Below are 16,980 nucleotides of genomic sequence, written 5' to 3'. Positions count from 1 at the left end.
CAGTACTTGATTTTGTAACTTTTCTCCCCTCTATGGAGTTTGACAAGATAATAAGCAATAAATATGTAAACTTGAATTTCATTTCATGAATGTCAGCACTTCAAGAGAGTCATTGGCATACTGGATAACTGAAAGTTTTAATAACATCACAAGGTACAAATATTAAATTATATACAAATGCTGGAGTATATGCATTAAAACCAACAAGAATGGTATTCTTCCTAAAATCCTAGTCATGTTAGAACATTGTTGAAGTTCAAATGCACTTTTGTAGCCATGTCTATCACTGCATACCTGCATTGTAGGGTGGCCATCCTCGACGCCAATCCATAATAAGAAGGGAAGCTACACAATGTGCTAAAGCTGCTGCAACGACGAATACATGGAAGATTTGATGGCTGTGTCCTACTAGGTCAAATGCACCAGGTTTGAATCTTTCTGGAAACCTTGTCATGTAAAATACTGCTCCAGTAGCATATAAAAGTCCCATGACTATCTCATATCCTAGAGCTACAAGTACTTGTGGATGATTAAAATGGAGGAAAAGGGCATGTGTAGCTGGAATCAATCCTGAGAAACCCATAGCAAGAAAGAGAGTAGCCCTAAATGATCTGAAACGACCGGAGAAAAGAGCCGGGGAAAGAAGGGTGATAATGGCAAGTATGCCAAATATAGTAATGGTAGATAGGTAAAAGAGACACCAATATGGTTGAGAGCAGAATATATAGTAAATGGGGCAAAAGAAAGAGCAGACTATCATAATAGAAATGCCTGCATAATCTAGACGCCAGAAGAAGAGGCTAAATCTAAGTGAGTGACAAGCAAATAAGTGGGAGAGAGTGCTGCAGATTAAACAACTCATTGCCCCTCCTAAGAAAACAAACCAAGGCCATATGGCAACTTCATAACCATCTCCACTTACGTCTAAAATTGATTCTGAGATATGCTTGGCATAAGAATCCTGCAGTCAAATATCAAACTAGATGATGTCTTGTTCTTTTGTTGCAGCTTAAGATCTTTACTTAAGCAATACAAAACTTAGAGGTCAAATACTAATACATCAACTAGCACCCTCTTTCCATTCCATTAATCTATGAAATAAAAATCTTGGCTTTACTCAATCAAAAGACTTCTTAAGAGCCGAGATAGATTTAGGGCGAGTTGCCTGAGTTCAACTAAATTAATTACTTTTGACTTGAACTATGTATAAATATACCAACAAAAATTAAAATATATACCTATAGTAAGATGACACCCATTTTGAACCCACCGAATCTAGATCTTTGCTTTGTCTCTACTTAAGAAGCCAGAGGCGGACCTACGCTACAACGAGAGGGGTTACCGGCACCCGTACTTTACGGCAAAAATTTCGTATATACACGTTCTTTAGAAAATAGTGATATATTGGTAGTGGACACCCTATATACAAAGCAAATTTTAGTTGAATCGAAAAGTGCCACGACCTTCAAATCCTGCCTCCGCCTCTGTAAGAAGCCTACCTATTACATTGATTGAAGGACTTACCTCTTTTCCTATTGCTACTCCTTGCCATGTCCCGTGGCTGACCGAATTGCTTCCTTAAATTTAGCAAGATCATATCTGTACTTCGTCTATTTATTTAAAGCTAATTACTCCACTTAGTTTTAATGTACTAAACAAAACAATAATTATATCAATTTTATAGGGTGGCGTTCCATTATTCTCCCCCATAATTAGACTCCTCATTAGAGGAAAATCTGTTATCATGACGGACAAAATTTTAATTTATTCTTTCCTTTTCTTTTAAAGAGCATCAACATTTTAAAATGTCAGTGTCTTTTATCGAATTGTCGTTTCAAGCTCAAAGGAGTAGTTGTTCCAATCAAATCCCACTCGTGTTGATTCCCACGTCAATAGGCGTGGGAGGTTATTTGTTTCCGTATATGTCCTTCGATAATCCTTACCTCATGAGTTCGTTTTTGGGGTTGAGTTAGTCCAAAAGTTCGTTTTTTTTTTATTATAGTATCAGACCAGGTACAATCATTTTTCCTCGTAAACAAGATGTAATTCATTTTTTTTTTTAAAATCATAAAACAGGCAACAAAAGCAGAAGCTTCATCTTACACCATGTGGATATTAAATAAGGTTTTGATTCATCAAAATCCTTGTTTATTTTTCTCCGCTATTCACGTAAGACCTTATAGAAAAACAAAAAAGAACAACAAAGCACCAAAAGGAAAAATAAAGAAAAGCGAACCATGCATGTGAGATACAGCTAAAAATAATCCTACTAAAGGAAATTAATTATAATTAAGTACAAAAGGAAATCAGTAATAAAAATTAATTTAGATACCTATATTTCAACTAAAAATTCTAATAAAACGTTGGACCTACAACACTCCTAACTTTTCGCTGACCGTTGTACCTCTCACGTCCGATACTGTCTCTAAACTTTGGAAAAACAAAATACCCCATTAAGAAAAAATATTTACACAAATAAATACTCACTTATTATGTCATTATAGGTAAATTTTTTAGTAAGTATTACTCTCCCCGTCTCAAATTATATGTCAATGTTTCTCTTTTATATGACACTTAAGAAAATATTAAATAGGAAAGGTTTTTGACTATTTTACCTTTATTTATATCTTAAAATATAATCTCTCTTCATTTAATACTACAGTTATAACAGTCTCGTTTGTTCTGAATATTTTTGGATGTTATAGCGAAATGTTGTTATAGAGAACATATATTATAACATAACATGAAAATTGGTTTCGGAAAAGCTTGGCTTTTATAGTAAAATATTGTTATACAGAGTTGCTGTTATAGAGATGTCCGAATGTACTCATAATTAGGGTATTTATTTGTATTCTTCAAAAAAATTAATATTAAGGGTAGAATAGAAAAAAAAATAATTAATTTACTCTTGAACTTCTAAAATAACAAATAATTTGGGACAATAATTTTTAGAAACCACTAACGGATAATTTGAGAGAATGGAGGAATAAATAATCTGATAAAAATGGCAAGTAAATAACCTATTACAGTATCATAAGTTAAAAATTACTGATAGTATAAGAATTGTTTTACTATATAAACTTCAGTCCGTGTATATAATATACATAATGACATTTAAGTTTTTAATTTTACACTTTTTTATAGTTACAGAAACATTGTAGAGATCACAAAATATATTTAAAAAATCATTTCTTTCTTAAATTAAGTATATAATCAAACAATGACACACCTTAAAGAAGATCGGAAAACTCACCGGAAAAGAATCAGAGGATCCATTTTTCTTCATTGTTATCAACTGTCCGTCACCCGCCGGTCTGTTTATCATTATTTAACCATTTTAAACAGCTGATATTACAAAACTAGCCACAAAACAGTCTGCAAATTACTTCAACCGAACCTGAAAATGCCGGAAAACAAACTTTCCACCGTCGTCTTCTCCGTTAAGCTCATCGCCGTTAACGTTACAAATATCACAAAACCTCCCAAATGCCTGACATTTTTTAAATTAAAAAAAAGAAAAAGAAGAATACTCAGCGAAATCCAAATGCAAATGCAACAAATTGAAACTCAAAATTTTGACTTTTTTTTTTAAAAAAAAAAAAAAAAAATCTCACGTCCAAATATTGAGAGTTTCATTGTGCCAAGAGAAGACGCTGAGAGCAATATCCTTAAGAGGCCATTCGCAACGATAATAATCTCTGATAAATTCATTATCTTGAAGATATTCAGGTAATGCCTCGTATTTCACCAATTTTCTTCGATCCAATTTTTGACCATTTTTTGTTACGTTATTGATTCGATCTCCTGAGTCAACTCGTTCGCCATTGCTGAGTTTCGAGATCTTCTTTCCTCCTCTCCGTTTCATGTTATCTCAATTTCTCCGATTTCGTCGATCTCAGTTTCCGGCGAAGTTTCGCCGGAAAACGTTGAATGAATGTGTTTGAAAGAATTCTAATATATCTAACTGTTACCAATGATGCGAAGCTAGTTGAAAGTTGGCCGATGCACATAAATATTTATAGTAGTAAACGACGTGCGGCCTCTAATTATTATTTTAATTATAGTTTTTTAAGGGACTTTAATAGTTTGAAGGGATTCTAAAAAATGCAGTGTAATTCCTGAAAAAGAATGAGAAAAATAATTGATCTTTTAATTAATTTTTGGATTAGTTGAATTGTTCTTTTGGTTTTCCAGGGTGTTTTTGACTAATACAAGAGAGACACATGTAAATGCCATTGATTTTGTTGGAGTAAATTTACCATTATAGGTCTTAATTGACCACAACATAAAAGAAGAATATAAACATAAAAGAAAGATTTAAACAAATAATGACTTAATTACTACTTTAATCAGATTAATGCTTATTAAGATATCTATTATAATTATCACATAAAAGACCTAATTGTGTAAATATATTTTACAAATTTAGTGCATAAAACTTAATGACAACTAACACGTTATAATGCATGGGTTTAAGTTCTACTCACGTATAAACAAAAATGAAATTTATGTTTTATGTTTTATGTACTGATGATGTTAAAAATATCTTACAACATAAAGATTACTTATAAAATACTTACAGGTAAATCTTTATGTTAAATATTAATGGATAACATGACGAAAATAATAATTGATTTGCTATAATAAGTTAAACTTTATTAATCGTGTAAGTACCTTTTATATACTCCTAGTTTATATAATTTAGTTTTAACAAAAATTCATTTCCTAATATAGTAGATATTTGCAGTGATTTTTAATTATAAGTTAGTGAAATTAGTGAAACTACTTACCAAATTTACACTTTGTCTATGAATATATAGCAAGTAAATAGGTGATTTTATTCTATATTAATTTTTTCACAGTGTATCTTTCAATTTATTAAACTAAATCTTAAGAATCTAGAATTCAATAATGAGCATAGTTTATTTGCATATTGTCTTTTTCAATTATATGAATCATGAATGTTTATAACAGGATAAATATTTGGAGATAGTCTTGCTTATAATTATTTGGCTCATCCATTTTATCTTAACCCTTCACTTCAATATGCATGAAAATCACTTCAAATTGTTGACTAATCATTAGAGATAAATTTAGAATCGATTCTACAACACATTAACTTGAAGTAGCAAAAGTAATATCTTCTTGCCTTATATTCTGTTTTACTAATCTTCTAAAATTAACTTATTTTAAAATGTATTTTTCTTAAAAGTACTTTTAAAAAATATACGTTTGGTGAAAAACAGTTTGCGTTTGGGTAATCAATTTGAAAAACACTCTTGAGCAACAAGTAAAGTTTGGCCAAACTTTTAAAAAGTATTTTTAAGTGTGTTTTATCAAAAGTACTTTTTAAAAAGTATTTTTGGAAAAAAAACTACATTTTTTTAGCTTCTCAAAAACCAGCTTCTGCTTCTACTCAAAAACAAAACATATTTGTCAAAAATCTTATAATAAAGAAAACAAGTTTAGTTGCAAGAACACACTTAAACAACTTCCTTGTAAAATTTTCTGTTTCTTTTTGTGAGTACCCATTTTGTTGTTGAGTGGTAAATAAAAATTAAAAAATTAAAAATAGTAGTAGTAAAGAAGAATGAAATTTCAGAGTTGGGGGAAGGTGAGAAATGGAGTATGAGTGATGGGTTCATTTTTTATTCTTCGGTAAAATGTCTGTGGTTAAAATTTAAAAAATATATTTATTTTCTTGAGTAATTTTGAGTTTGACTATTAATTGAGTTTCCTTAGTTACTTTTTTTTAAAAAAATTAAAAAAGAGTACTTTGCTGGCTTTTGCCTAGAATTGGTTGGCAAATCATCCAAAAAAGTCCTTTGCTGGCTATTACTTAAAGTTAAGATGCCTTAGAGCATCATTCGAAGTAATACAACTCGAAATATATAATAAAGTAAATAATTTAAAAGATCTCATTAGAGTTAAAACAGAATCGTACCTATTAATAAAATCTTTTTTTTTTATAGTAAAACTTGCTCTAAAATCGTTTAATTGTTTTGTTAAGATCTTATAAACAAATATATGGAAGTATTTTCAAAATCATTGGGAGAATATTTTATTATTAGGGGAGACGTTTATTTATTTATCTCCAAATTTCAAAGAGAAGCAAAACAAGGATCACTCCAAAGATTTTTGAAGCAATAAATTTGTCTCTTAAAAGCAACAACCACAACTAATCAATTAACTTAGCCTTGCATTAAGGCCACCTGGCCAATCTTAGAAGTGAAAGTTTTTGTATGTACACCACACAAGCAAATTGGTTAGGGTAAAAGTAAATATATAGAAACAAACGTAGAGGAAAAGGAAATTAAAGGAAAATAAACATAAAGTAACTCACCGGAAAAGAAATTAAATTGTAACTTTAAAAAACAAATATAACGTATTTTGATTCTCTTGTCTATGATGATAAGTAGGGTGTCAATGGATATTTAAAAAAAGACTAAATCAACTAAATCGTACCGTACCGTACCGATTTTTAGGTTTTTTTAAATAAAACTTTAGGTTTTTATATAAATCTATAATTGTACCAATAATTAAGGTAAATTTTTTATTTTATGAAAATAAATCAAAAATATACCGAATCGTACCGAATAAAATTATGTGAAAAATATATTTATATATTAAGTTTAAAAATAGTAAAGCATTAAATTTTTTCTTGGGCCTTGGAATTATGAAACAATTACAAGCCAACAAGTAATTAAACTCAAAATACTAATTCCTAAACCTATTATGCTACTTCTATTGAAACTAAATTATTTCTAGCATATTCACTAGCAACACACAAGGTATTGTAGCGATTATGTGTAGCAACTACAGTGTATTAAATATGTTTTCTTTCGTATGATTTAGATTTATCTTTTTGAATCAATCTTCTATAGACTTTATTCTTGAATCCCAACTTGATTAATATCTTTGCACTCGTGTGATTAATATTTTTTTTGTAATTGCTTAGCTTTTTTTACGATGTTGTAGAATAGTTAATGGATCTATACTCTAGCCATCTTTTATATTTTCTTAATTCATCACCTGTTAAATTGTAAAAATGTCTAGAGAGTTTTGCTAAGTCTTATAAAAGTACGTATGTTATTACATTCTACTTCTACTAATGACTTTTACATGATATTTAAAATAATTACCGAAAATTAACCAAACCGTACCGATAATGAAGAGAAACCGACATGATTGGGATCATTTTGAAAAGTCTAATTTTGGTTATACATAAGAGAATAACCGAAAAATTGGTATGGTACAAATTTTATAAAATAACCGTCCGAACCGAATCATTGACACCTCTAATTGTAAGGCACTAATATAGTCAGAAAAATCCTTGGTAGGAAACGCTTCCCTCCAAATGGGGCCCTATTTGGTGCGAATTCAGATATAGTCGGGCTCTGATACGGATATCGAAAATCGGATAAGAAATGAAAAAGAAGAAGAAGTAAGACACGGCTTTCCAACCATGCCCTATGACCCCTTGGACGCGCCCCGTGATGTCCTGGCCAGCCTCCCAACGCCCGTCGCCACGGTCGGCCCCGTGGTCTCGGCAGCTCCAAGTGACAAGCGCGCATGTGCCTCTACCGCCCCACCAATAGCCATCGCCATCGCCCAGCCACAGGCAGATACCAACGGCGCCGCGGCGCATACCCTAATGCTAAAGATAAAGTTGCTGCCAACGGACTTGTTTCTGCTTTGTAGAAGACTAAGTCCTTTTCATTGTAAATATAGAGTAGTTTTGCTGCATTTTCTTTAAGTGTGATTTTTTAGCTTTCATAGGTCTAGTCATATAACTTTGGTTTATTTTTTTTAAGCATTATAAACGGAGACCAAGCAATCAAAACTTTCAAGCAAGCAAACAATTCTCTGTACTGGTGTCTTCCCCCCCCCCCCCCCCGACACCGTCTTGTCTTTCTGTAATAGCTTTCATTCAATACAATCAAGCTTTCTTTCATTCTCAATTCTCTTTTCTGCTCTCTTTCACTTGCTCATGACATTGATTTTTTCGTACGGCACTGACAATCTAGTCTAGCGTACGGAGGGGACCTCAGTTGGCGGACAACAACCGTACTGACATCGGTTGCTTAGCCTTACGTTGCCCTTCTAAGAAACTTCAGGAAGGCGCCGCGTAACAGTTGGTATCAGAGCCTAGGCTCGACATCGGACGAGGGATTACATTGTAATTACTACAATTTCTGACCATGGTGAATTATGGGGATCGCATCGCGACCCTTGAGGGAACGGTTGACGCATTACGGCCCATTATGGAAATGGTGCCCGACCTAAAGACCAGCCTAGTGCAAAGGTTGGACGACCTGGACCGCAGACTGATCCAGGCCGAAGTTGACATAGAAAACATCAGTCGCGACTCTGAAGGTGACCGGCAAACGGCAGCCACAGAGGCAGCTGAAATTTTTGGTAAATTTGAGGTCCTCCAGCAGGAGCGTGCCGAGGATTTAGCCAACAGGGAACAAGAGGCAGACAGGGTGACTGCCATGCAACAAACTATAGACAACTTGACAGGCCAGCTCAATATTGTCAATGCTGCTTTACAAGGCCTACTTCGAGGAGGCGGAAACCAATTTGGGGGTGGTGTGAACCTCGCCCCTATTGCACAAAAGCTGAAAATTCCTGAGCCAAAGCCATACAGTGGAGCTCGGAATGCCACAGAAGTGGAAAACTTCATTTTCGACATCGAGCAATACTTCGATGCCGTGGGAGGCCTAGAATGTTACACCCTATATTTTCGTATGTAAAAATGCGTCGTAAGCAAACTAATGTAGGACAAAAAAATGAGATAATATTTAAAAGTATATAAAGTAAGTTAATCATGTTACCTCTGAGGTTACAAATATTGAAGATCATGAACAACAAGTACAAAGAGGGTTGGACAGTTCAGAAGCTAAAGCAATTAAATAAAACAATGTTTCATCGAAAGTCGACAAGTTGGGAATGTTATAACATGTACCTTTGGGGTGAGACTAGGGTGATTAACATGATAAAGAGATTATGTTATGATTTATATTAGTCGTATTACATCCGTGTGTTATGTTTTTAAGTCAAGCGAGTTGTGGAACAAAAGTCGATGAAAGTCATCACAAGTTACATTCATAAGTTTTACTGAAACTTTGGGTCAAATGTAACTGCAATTTTCTCCCAATATACTTAGAGTTATGGTGTGTTCCACCCATCAAATTAAAGATCTATGAGTCTATTTTCCAACGCATTAAACCATTTGTCAATACGACATCGGAGTAGAGAGATATGTGCATTTTTGCGATACTGCGCAAGCTGCTAGGTGACAAGTAGGTGTGTCACCTACTTGCTTAAATGAAAGCCCAAAAATGGGCCATTTCGGGTCGTCCAAAGAGGCCTTTTAAGGGCCTATTTTCTTCATATATTAGACTTAAAATAGAGCATAATAACCAGACATAAGCTCTGCAAAGAATCCTCCCAAAAATTTCCCACAAACCCTAATTGATTTTCTCTCCCTTTCAAGTTCCAATTGGAGGTAAAACTTAGAGTTTGAAGAACCAAGATAGGAGCTGAGTTATCCAACAAATAAGGTGAGTTTACTGCTCTCTTTCATCCATTTTTTCTTCTGTAAATTCATGGTAAGTCGTTCTATACTTGTAAGAACTCACGGGACGGTGATCGGAAGCCGTGAGTTCGAGTTATTCACTTGTAGCGGACTGTTTTGTGGACTGTTTTGTGTTGCTGTTGGGCTGCGTGTTTTATTACTATTTTGTGGAGTTTTGGAGGAGGAAGGGGGTTTATAAACACCATATAAATGTAGGGTGGTTGGCTGGTCGTTCGTCATAACATTTTCGGGTCGTTTGACACTACTACGGTGGTCGTTTTGTGTACGAAGAGATTGGGGTGTGTTGGGCTGTTTTGTAGTATTTGATGGTGTATATAGGGCTGGAAAATGATGTATATATGTTGTTATTGTTCTGTCCTTGTATTGTTGGTGTTATCTTGAAGTTGGAGGAAGGGCATATTATAGGGGAGATGCTGCCCGTTTTAATACAAAATAGGTTTGTTGTTCGCTGTGCGATAGTTGTACCTTTCGTAACTTAACGATAGTATTATTATCATTCTTGTAGATTAAGGTGCGAATAGGTGAGTTCAACTTGGTGATTGAAAATATTGTGATAAGGTATGTTAAGGCTAAGCCTTCCTTCATTTTGGCATGATCTCGTAGCTACATGTGTTAGTAATGAGACAAAAAGAGAAGTTCATATTCATGAATTTATTCACACTATTCTAGTCTCATAAGTTACAATATTATTCCTTATCGAGACTCTATATTCAATTTTAGTATTGTCTTCTTTCAGTCAAGAGAGCAGCAAGCCTATATATACAGTATTACAGTATTTTCATTACCATCGAGCTATAATCGATGGGCAGGCCCCTATTGGGCAACCTCTGATCAGATGGAAAGTTATATACCGAGCCTACTGTGGCCGAGCGCCTATGAGCGAGCCCAGCATGGCCGAGATACATAGCCTAGTATGGCCGAGCGCCTATGAGCGAGCCTACTATGGCAGAGCAGTTATATATACCGAGCCTTATAAGGCCGTACAATTATTTTACTTACTATATTGAAGGAGTTGAGTCAGTATCAGCAGGTAAGTATATCTCCAGATCATCTTTGACTCCCAGTTAATTTCAGTTATCATATTATCAGTTCAGTTTCAGATTTTAGTTATTTTATTGCCTTACATACTCGGTACATTATTTCGTACTGACGTCCCTTTTTGGGGGCGCTGCATTTCATGCGTGCAGGTTCAGACAGACAGACGGGTAGACCTCCTCAGTAGGTGTTTTCCGAGTTCTGCCTGATCGGTAAGCTCCACGTCTTTCGGAGTTGCCAGGACTAGAGTTTTGTGTACATCTTATGTATATCTGTATATATGTTATGGGTAGGTCGGGGCCCTGTTCCGATCACAATACATCTATCAGTAGAGGCTTGTAGGCATATCCTGTTGGTTAGTGCAGTATGTTGGGTTTGTATAAATTGGTGGTTTGTCAGCTGTAGTAGCTATGACGGCCTTGTCGGCCTAGCTTTATATTGATATTTAGTTAGTGTTAGTTTCCATTCAGTTTTATATTTTGCTTCGCAAATTGTCTTGCAAGGTGGCCCCATGGCCAAAGTATGACATTATGTGTTCAGAGTCCCTTAGTCGCAATTTGGTACGCCAGGTTAGGTGAGGCACGGGGTGCTTGTCTCGCTCCTAGGTTCGGGGCGTGACAAACTTGGTATCAGAGCAGTTCTATCCTAGAGAGTCTACAAGCTGTGTCTAGTAGAGTCTTGTTTATAGATGTGTTGTGCACCACATTATATAAGCAGGGCACTACAGGGCATTTAGGAGTTAGTTACCCTTCTTTGAAATCTAAATCGTGCTATAGAACTGAGTTATAGGAAATTTGAATTAAACTTATGTGTTGGTGTTTGCATGCACAGATGACGGTGACTAGGAAGACTACGGCTAGCCAGAGGAGAGATACAGCAGCAGGTGAGGGGACCAGCAGGGTACCCCCAGTAGATGGGGCCCAGTCTGAGGCTCAAGGCGAGACCCCTACTCAGCCATTACCATCTCCTCCACCAACTACGGAGATTCCTAGGGAAACCGCACATCCAGTTCCCCCTCCACTTCCATCAGATCAGGACTTGAGGAGTGTGGTGCATTTGTTGACACAGTTGGTAGCTACCCAGCAACAGGCTAGGGCATCAGCTAGTGCAGGAACTTCTGAGGGGTCTGGGAGTTCAAGGGTCCGAGAGTTTATTGCTTTGAGTCCCCCAGAGTTCACGGGGACAGATCAGAGGGAGGACCCGCAGGATTTCATAGATCAGCTTCACAGGATCTTTCGTGTTATGCATGCCACGGAGAAAGAGGCAGTTGAGCTAGCAGCTTTTCGACTCCGAGATATAGCCATCCTTTGGTATGAGGGATGGGAGAGGTCCAGGGGACGTGATACACCTCCAGCTATTTGGGAGAATTTTTCAGATGCTTTCCTTGACCAGTACTTACCGCGGGAGATCCGACAGGCTCGAGTCGATCAGTTTCTAGCCCTCAAGCAGGGTAATATGAGTGTTCGAGAGTATAGTCTCCGTTTTGACTCATTGGCCAGATATGCACCATCCATAGTTTCTACTATGCGGGACAGGATTCACAGGTTTATAGCAGGGTTAGCCCCAGAGTTAACCGAGGCATGTGCCACCGCTGCATTGCAGGATAGTATGGATATCTCCCGGATTCAGGCATTCGCCCAGAATATAGAAAGGGGTAGGCGTCGGCAGCAGGGTACAGAGAGGGCTGAGCAAGGGCAACGTAAGAGGATGAGATTTCCCAGGTCTCAGGAGCAATCTCAGGGTAGTTATAGGACCCAGTACTTCGGACGGCCACCTAGGCCTCCGCCACCTCAGTTACAGGGTTACGGGTATGACCGCTATACTCAGTCAGGACCAGGTGAGAGCTCACGGGCGTCGGGTTTGCAGCGACAACGAGGTTCTGCGCAGACATGGTCATTTCCTCCGCGGTGTGACATCTGTGGTAGAGGACACTTGGGTCAATGCCGAGCAGGTTCTGATGCTTGTTATACATGTGGGCGTCCGGGGCATATGATGCGAGATTGCCCAAATAGAGATTCTGGGGGAATGGCACAACCAGCGAGTTCAGCAACAGGATCGTCTATGTCCGTGCATCCTTCAAGGCGTGAGTCTCAGTCTTCGGTTGGTAGAGGTCGAGGCAGAGGTAGAGGTTCCAGTTCAAGTGGTAATCAGAACCGTATCTATGCTTTAGCGGGTCGACAGGACCAGGAGTCTTCACCAGACGTTGTGACAGGTATATTAACCATTTGCTCTCACGATGCTTATGCTTTGATAGACCCAGGATCTACTTTATCGTATATTACCCCATTTGTCGCGAGGAAGTTTGGTATAGTGCCTGAAATACTAAGTGATCCTTTTGCGGTATCTACACCGGTCGGAGAATCGATTATTGCTAGACGGGTTTACCGAGGTTGTACGGTGACAATTTGTAGTCGTCAGACCTCAGCTGACCTAGTTGAGCTAGAGATGATGGACTTTGATGCTATCATGGGCATGGACTGGTTGGCAGCTTGCTATGCCACAGTTGATTGCCGAGCAAAGGTAGCCAAATTTCATTTTCCGGGTGAGCCAGTCCTTGAATGGGTAGGTAATACACCAACACCCAGAGGTAGGTTTATTTCCTATCTGAAGGCGAGGAAAATGATCGCAAAAGGGTGCATTTATCATATTGTGCGAGTTAGAGATGCAGATGCTGAGATACCTACACTTCAGTCTATTCCCATAGTCAAAGAGTATGCAGATGTGTTTCCAGATGAGCTTCCAGGTATTCCTCCAGAGCGAGAGATTGATTTTAGCATCGATTTGCTTCCAGGAACTCAACCAATATCCGTCCCTCCGTATAGAATGGCACCTGCCGAATTGAAGGAGTTGAAGGAGCAGTTAAAAGATTTGCTGGAGAAAGGTTACATTAGGCCCAGTACCTCACCTTGGGGTGCACCGGTACTATTTGTGCGGAAGAAAGACGGCTCGCTGAGGATGTGTATCGATTATAGGCAGTTGAACAAGGTAACTATTAAGAATAAGTATCCACTTCCAAGGATCGATGACTTGTTTGATCAGTTGCAGGGAGCTAGATGCTTTTCCAAGATTGATTTGAGGTCGGGGTACCACCAGGTCAGAGTTCGGGAAAAAGATATTCCGAAGACAGCCTTCAGGACCCGATATGGCCACTTCGAGTTCCTTGTCATGTCCTTCGGGTTGACTAATGCACCCGCTGTATTTATGGACTTGATGAATAGCCTATTCCGGCCATTTTTAGATCTGTTCGTGATAGTATTTATTGATGATATTCTGGTTTATTCCCGTTCAGAGGATGAGCATGCGGACCACCTGCGAGCGATACTCCAAACCCTCCGTGATCGTAAGTTGTATGCTAAGTTTTCTAAATGTGAGTTCTGGTTGAAGTCTGTAGCATTCTTGGGGCATATTGTATCAGATGAAGGGATAAAGGTGGACACTCAGAAGATTGAGGCCGTGAAATCTTGGCCTAGACCTACCACTCCGACAGAGGTTCGTAGCTTTCTAGGCTTAGCAGGATACTATCGGAGGTTCGTAGAGGGTTTTTCTTCCCTTTCGGCACCATTGACGAAGTTGACACAGAAAGAAACTAAGTTTCAATGGACAGAGGCTTGTGAGCGGAGTTTCCAAGAGCTTAAGAACAAGTTGACCTCAGCTCCAGTTCTAACACTTCCAGAGGGTCTAGAGGGTTATGCCGTGTATTGTGATGCATCAGGTGTCGGGTTAGGATGTGTCCTGATGCAACATGGGAAGGTAATTGCATATGCTTCAAGGCAGTTGAGGAAGCACGAGAGGAATTATCCGACCCACGACCTCGAGTTAGCTGCGGTTGTCCATGCACTTAAGATATGGCGGCATTATTTATATGGTGTTCATGTTGATATATTTACTGATCATAAAAGCCTACAATATATTTTCAAGCAGAAAGAGTTGAATTTGCGACAGAGGCGATGGCTTGAGTTATTGAAAGATTACGATGTTAACATTCTCTACCATCCAGGGAAAGCTAATGTTGTAGCAGATGCCTTAAGTCGCCGATCTATGGGTAGCTTAGCACATGTAGAGCCCGAGAAAAGACAATTAGCTAGAGATATTCATCAATTGGCTTCGTTGGGGGTTCGGTTAGTAGATTCTGAGGATGGTGGAGTTGTAATCCAAAACACTGCAAAATCATCCCTCATAGCTGAAGTCAAGGAAAGGCAGTACGAGGACCCAGAGTTGGTCGAGTTGAGAGAGCGAGTTCCGCAGCAGAAGAAGCCATTGTTAGAGCTCAAGGGAGATGGGGTTCTCAGATACAAGGGTCGTTTGTGTGTTCCAGATGTAGCAGGGCTACGAGACAGGATTATGTCAGAGGCACATTATTCATGGTATTCCATCCACCCTGGATCGACGAAGATGTATCATGACATTAAGGATATGTACTGGTGGAATGATATGAAGAAGAACATTGCTGAGTTTGTCGCCCAATGTACTAGTTGCCAGCAAGTGAAGATAGAGCACCAGAAGCCTGGAGGGCTAATGCAGACTATAGAGATCCCGACATGGAAATGGGAGGCGATAAACATGGACTTTATCATGGGTTTACCTCGTTCTAATCGTATGTTCGATTCCATATGGGTGATAGTCGATAGGCTCACGAAATCAGCTCACTTCCTACCGGTCAGATCTACATATACAGCAGAAGATTATGCAAAGTTATATATTAAGGAGATAGTGCGGCTACACGGAGTACCAGTTTCTATTATATCTGACCGTGGGGCTCAGTTTACAGCACATTTTTGGAGGTCATTTCAGAGAGGTCTAGGGACTCAGGTGAATCTCAGCACAGCTTTTCATCCACAGACTGATGGACAAGCCGAGCGCACAATTCAGACGCTCGAGGATATGTTACGAGTATGTGTGTTGGATTTTAAAAGAAGTTGGGATGAACATCTACCTCTTATCGAGTTTGCATATAATAACAGTTACCACTCCAGTATCCAGATGGCTCCGTACGAGGCTTTGTATGGGCGTAAGTGCAGATCTCCTATAGGGTGGTTTGATGTTGGAGAATCTGGGTTACATGGGCCAGACCTGGTTCAGCAGGCCATAGAGAAAGTAAAGGTTATCCGGGAGCGACTGTTGACAGCTCAGAGTCGTCAGAAGTCATATTTTGACGTGCGGCGATGAGACTTAGAGTTCAGGATTAATGACTGGGTATTCTTAAAGGTATCACCTATGAAGGGCGTGATGAGGTTTGGCAAGAAAGGAAAGCTTAGCCCACGGTATATTGGGCCTTATAGGATCATTCGGAGAGTGGGCCAACTAGCTTATGAGTTAGAGTTGCCCTCAGAATTGGAGTCTGTCCATCCGGTTTTTCACGTATCTATGCTACGGAAGTGCATTGGCGATCCTACCCGAGTGGTGCCCACGGATGATGTACAGATTACAGAGGACTTGTCATACGAGGAAATTCCAGTTGCCATCCTAGACCGACAAATCCGCAATCTACGAAATAAGGAGGTAGCTTCCGTAAAGGTTTTATGGAGGAGCAAGAATGTAGAAGAGATGACGTGGGAATCGGAGGAAGAAATGAAGTCTAAATACCCCCACCTATTTCAAAATGAAGATATGGTTCGAGATGGGACGCTACAACATAGCTCTATGTAGGCTAGCAGGTCATCAGGTAAGCTTTTATTTTTCACTTTCAATATTTATGATTTACGGTCGGTGAGGCAAATTGCTGCTATTTATAAAGATTGGCCATGTGTGGCATGCATAGTATGTTTCTGGCTACGTGCAGGTTGGTTTTAACCTAGTGTACGAAGGATACTCTGGAAAAAGTTTCCAAAGTCTCCAAGAGTAAACATTCGAGGACGAATGTTCCCAAGGGGGAGTGATGTTACACCCTATATTTTCGTATGTAAAAATGCGTCGTAAGCAAACTAATGTAGGACAAAAAAATGAGATAATATTTAAAAGTATATAAAGTAAGTTAATCATGTTACCTCTGAGGTTACAAATATTGAAGATCATGAACAACAAGTACAAAGAGGGTTGGACAGTTCAGAAGCTAAAGCAATTAAATAAAACAATGTTTCATCGAAAGTCGACAAGTTGGGAATGTTATAACATGTACCTTTGGGGTGAGACTAGGGTGATTAACATGATAAAGAGATTATGTTATGATTTATATTAGTCGTATTACATCCGTGTGTTATGTTTTTAAGTCAAGCGAGTTGTGGAACAAAAGTCGATGAAAGTCATCACAAGTTACATTCATAAGTTTTACTGAAACTTTGGGTCAAATGTAACTGCAATTTTCTCCCAATATACTTAGAGTTATGGTGTGTTCCACCCATCAAATT

At 38.2% G+C, this 16,980-nt stretch overlaps 1 protein-coding gene across 2 annotated transcripts; it reads right to left on the bottom strand.

The window, feature by feature from the left end:
* Positions 1-51: 51 nt before the first annotated feature.
* LOC104109297 (heptahelical transmembrane protein 2) lies at positions 52-3,996 on the bottom strand. Of its 2 annotated transcripts, none has more exons than XM_009618551.4 (4): positions 3,615-3,996; positions 3,398-3,490; positions 3,230-3,314; positions 52-961 (listed from the first exon to the last, which is right to left on the bottom strand). In XM_009618551.4, exons 1-4 carry the CDS (start codon positions 3,863-3,865, stop codon positions 284-286), a joined length of 1,107 nt encoding a protein of 368 aa, XP_009616846.1. In that variant the 5' UTR covers positions 3,866-3,996; the 3' UTR covers positions 52-283. The 2 variants fall into 2 exon arrangements, with proteins under 2 accessions (XP_009616846.1, XP_009616847.1); XM_009618552.4 differs by having other exon boundaries at positions 3,254-3,314; positions 3,615-3,995.
* Positions 3,997-16,980: the final 12,984 nt, after the last annotated feature.

Source organism: Nicotiana tomentosiformis, chromosome 11 (assembly GCF_000390325.3).
Source record: "Nicotiana tomentosiformis chromosome 11, ASM39032v3, whole genome shotgun sequence".
Lineage (NCBI taxonomy): Eukaryota > Viridiplantae > Streptophyta > Magnoliopsida > Solanales > Solanaceae > Nicotiana > Nicotiana tomentosiformis.
This window is presented reverse-complemented; position numbering and strand designations above follow the sequence as displayed.

What these genes read in the sequence shown, in the direction of transcription:
- LOC104109297 (XM_009618551.4), bottom strand. Translation starts at nt 3,865, where the DNA reads ATGAAACGGAGAGGAGGAAAGAAGATCTCGAAACTCAGCAATGGCGAA. An exon ending in TTGTTTTCCGGCATTTTCAG is followed by an intron (nt 3,315 to 3,397) that starts GTTCGGTTGAAG and finishes AATGATAAACAG; the next exon opens with ACCGGCGGGTGACGGACAGT. An exon ending in GTTTTCCGATCTTCTTTAAG is followed by an intron (nt 962 to 3,229) that starts GTGTGTCATTGT and finishes ATTTGACTGCAG; the next exon opens with GATTCTTATGCCAAGCATAT.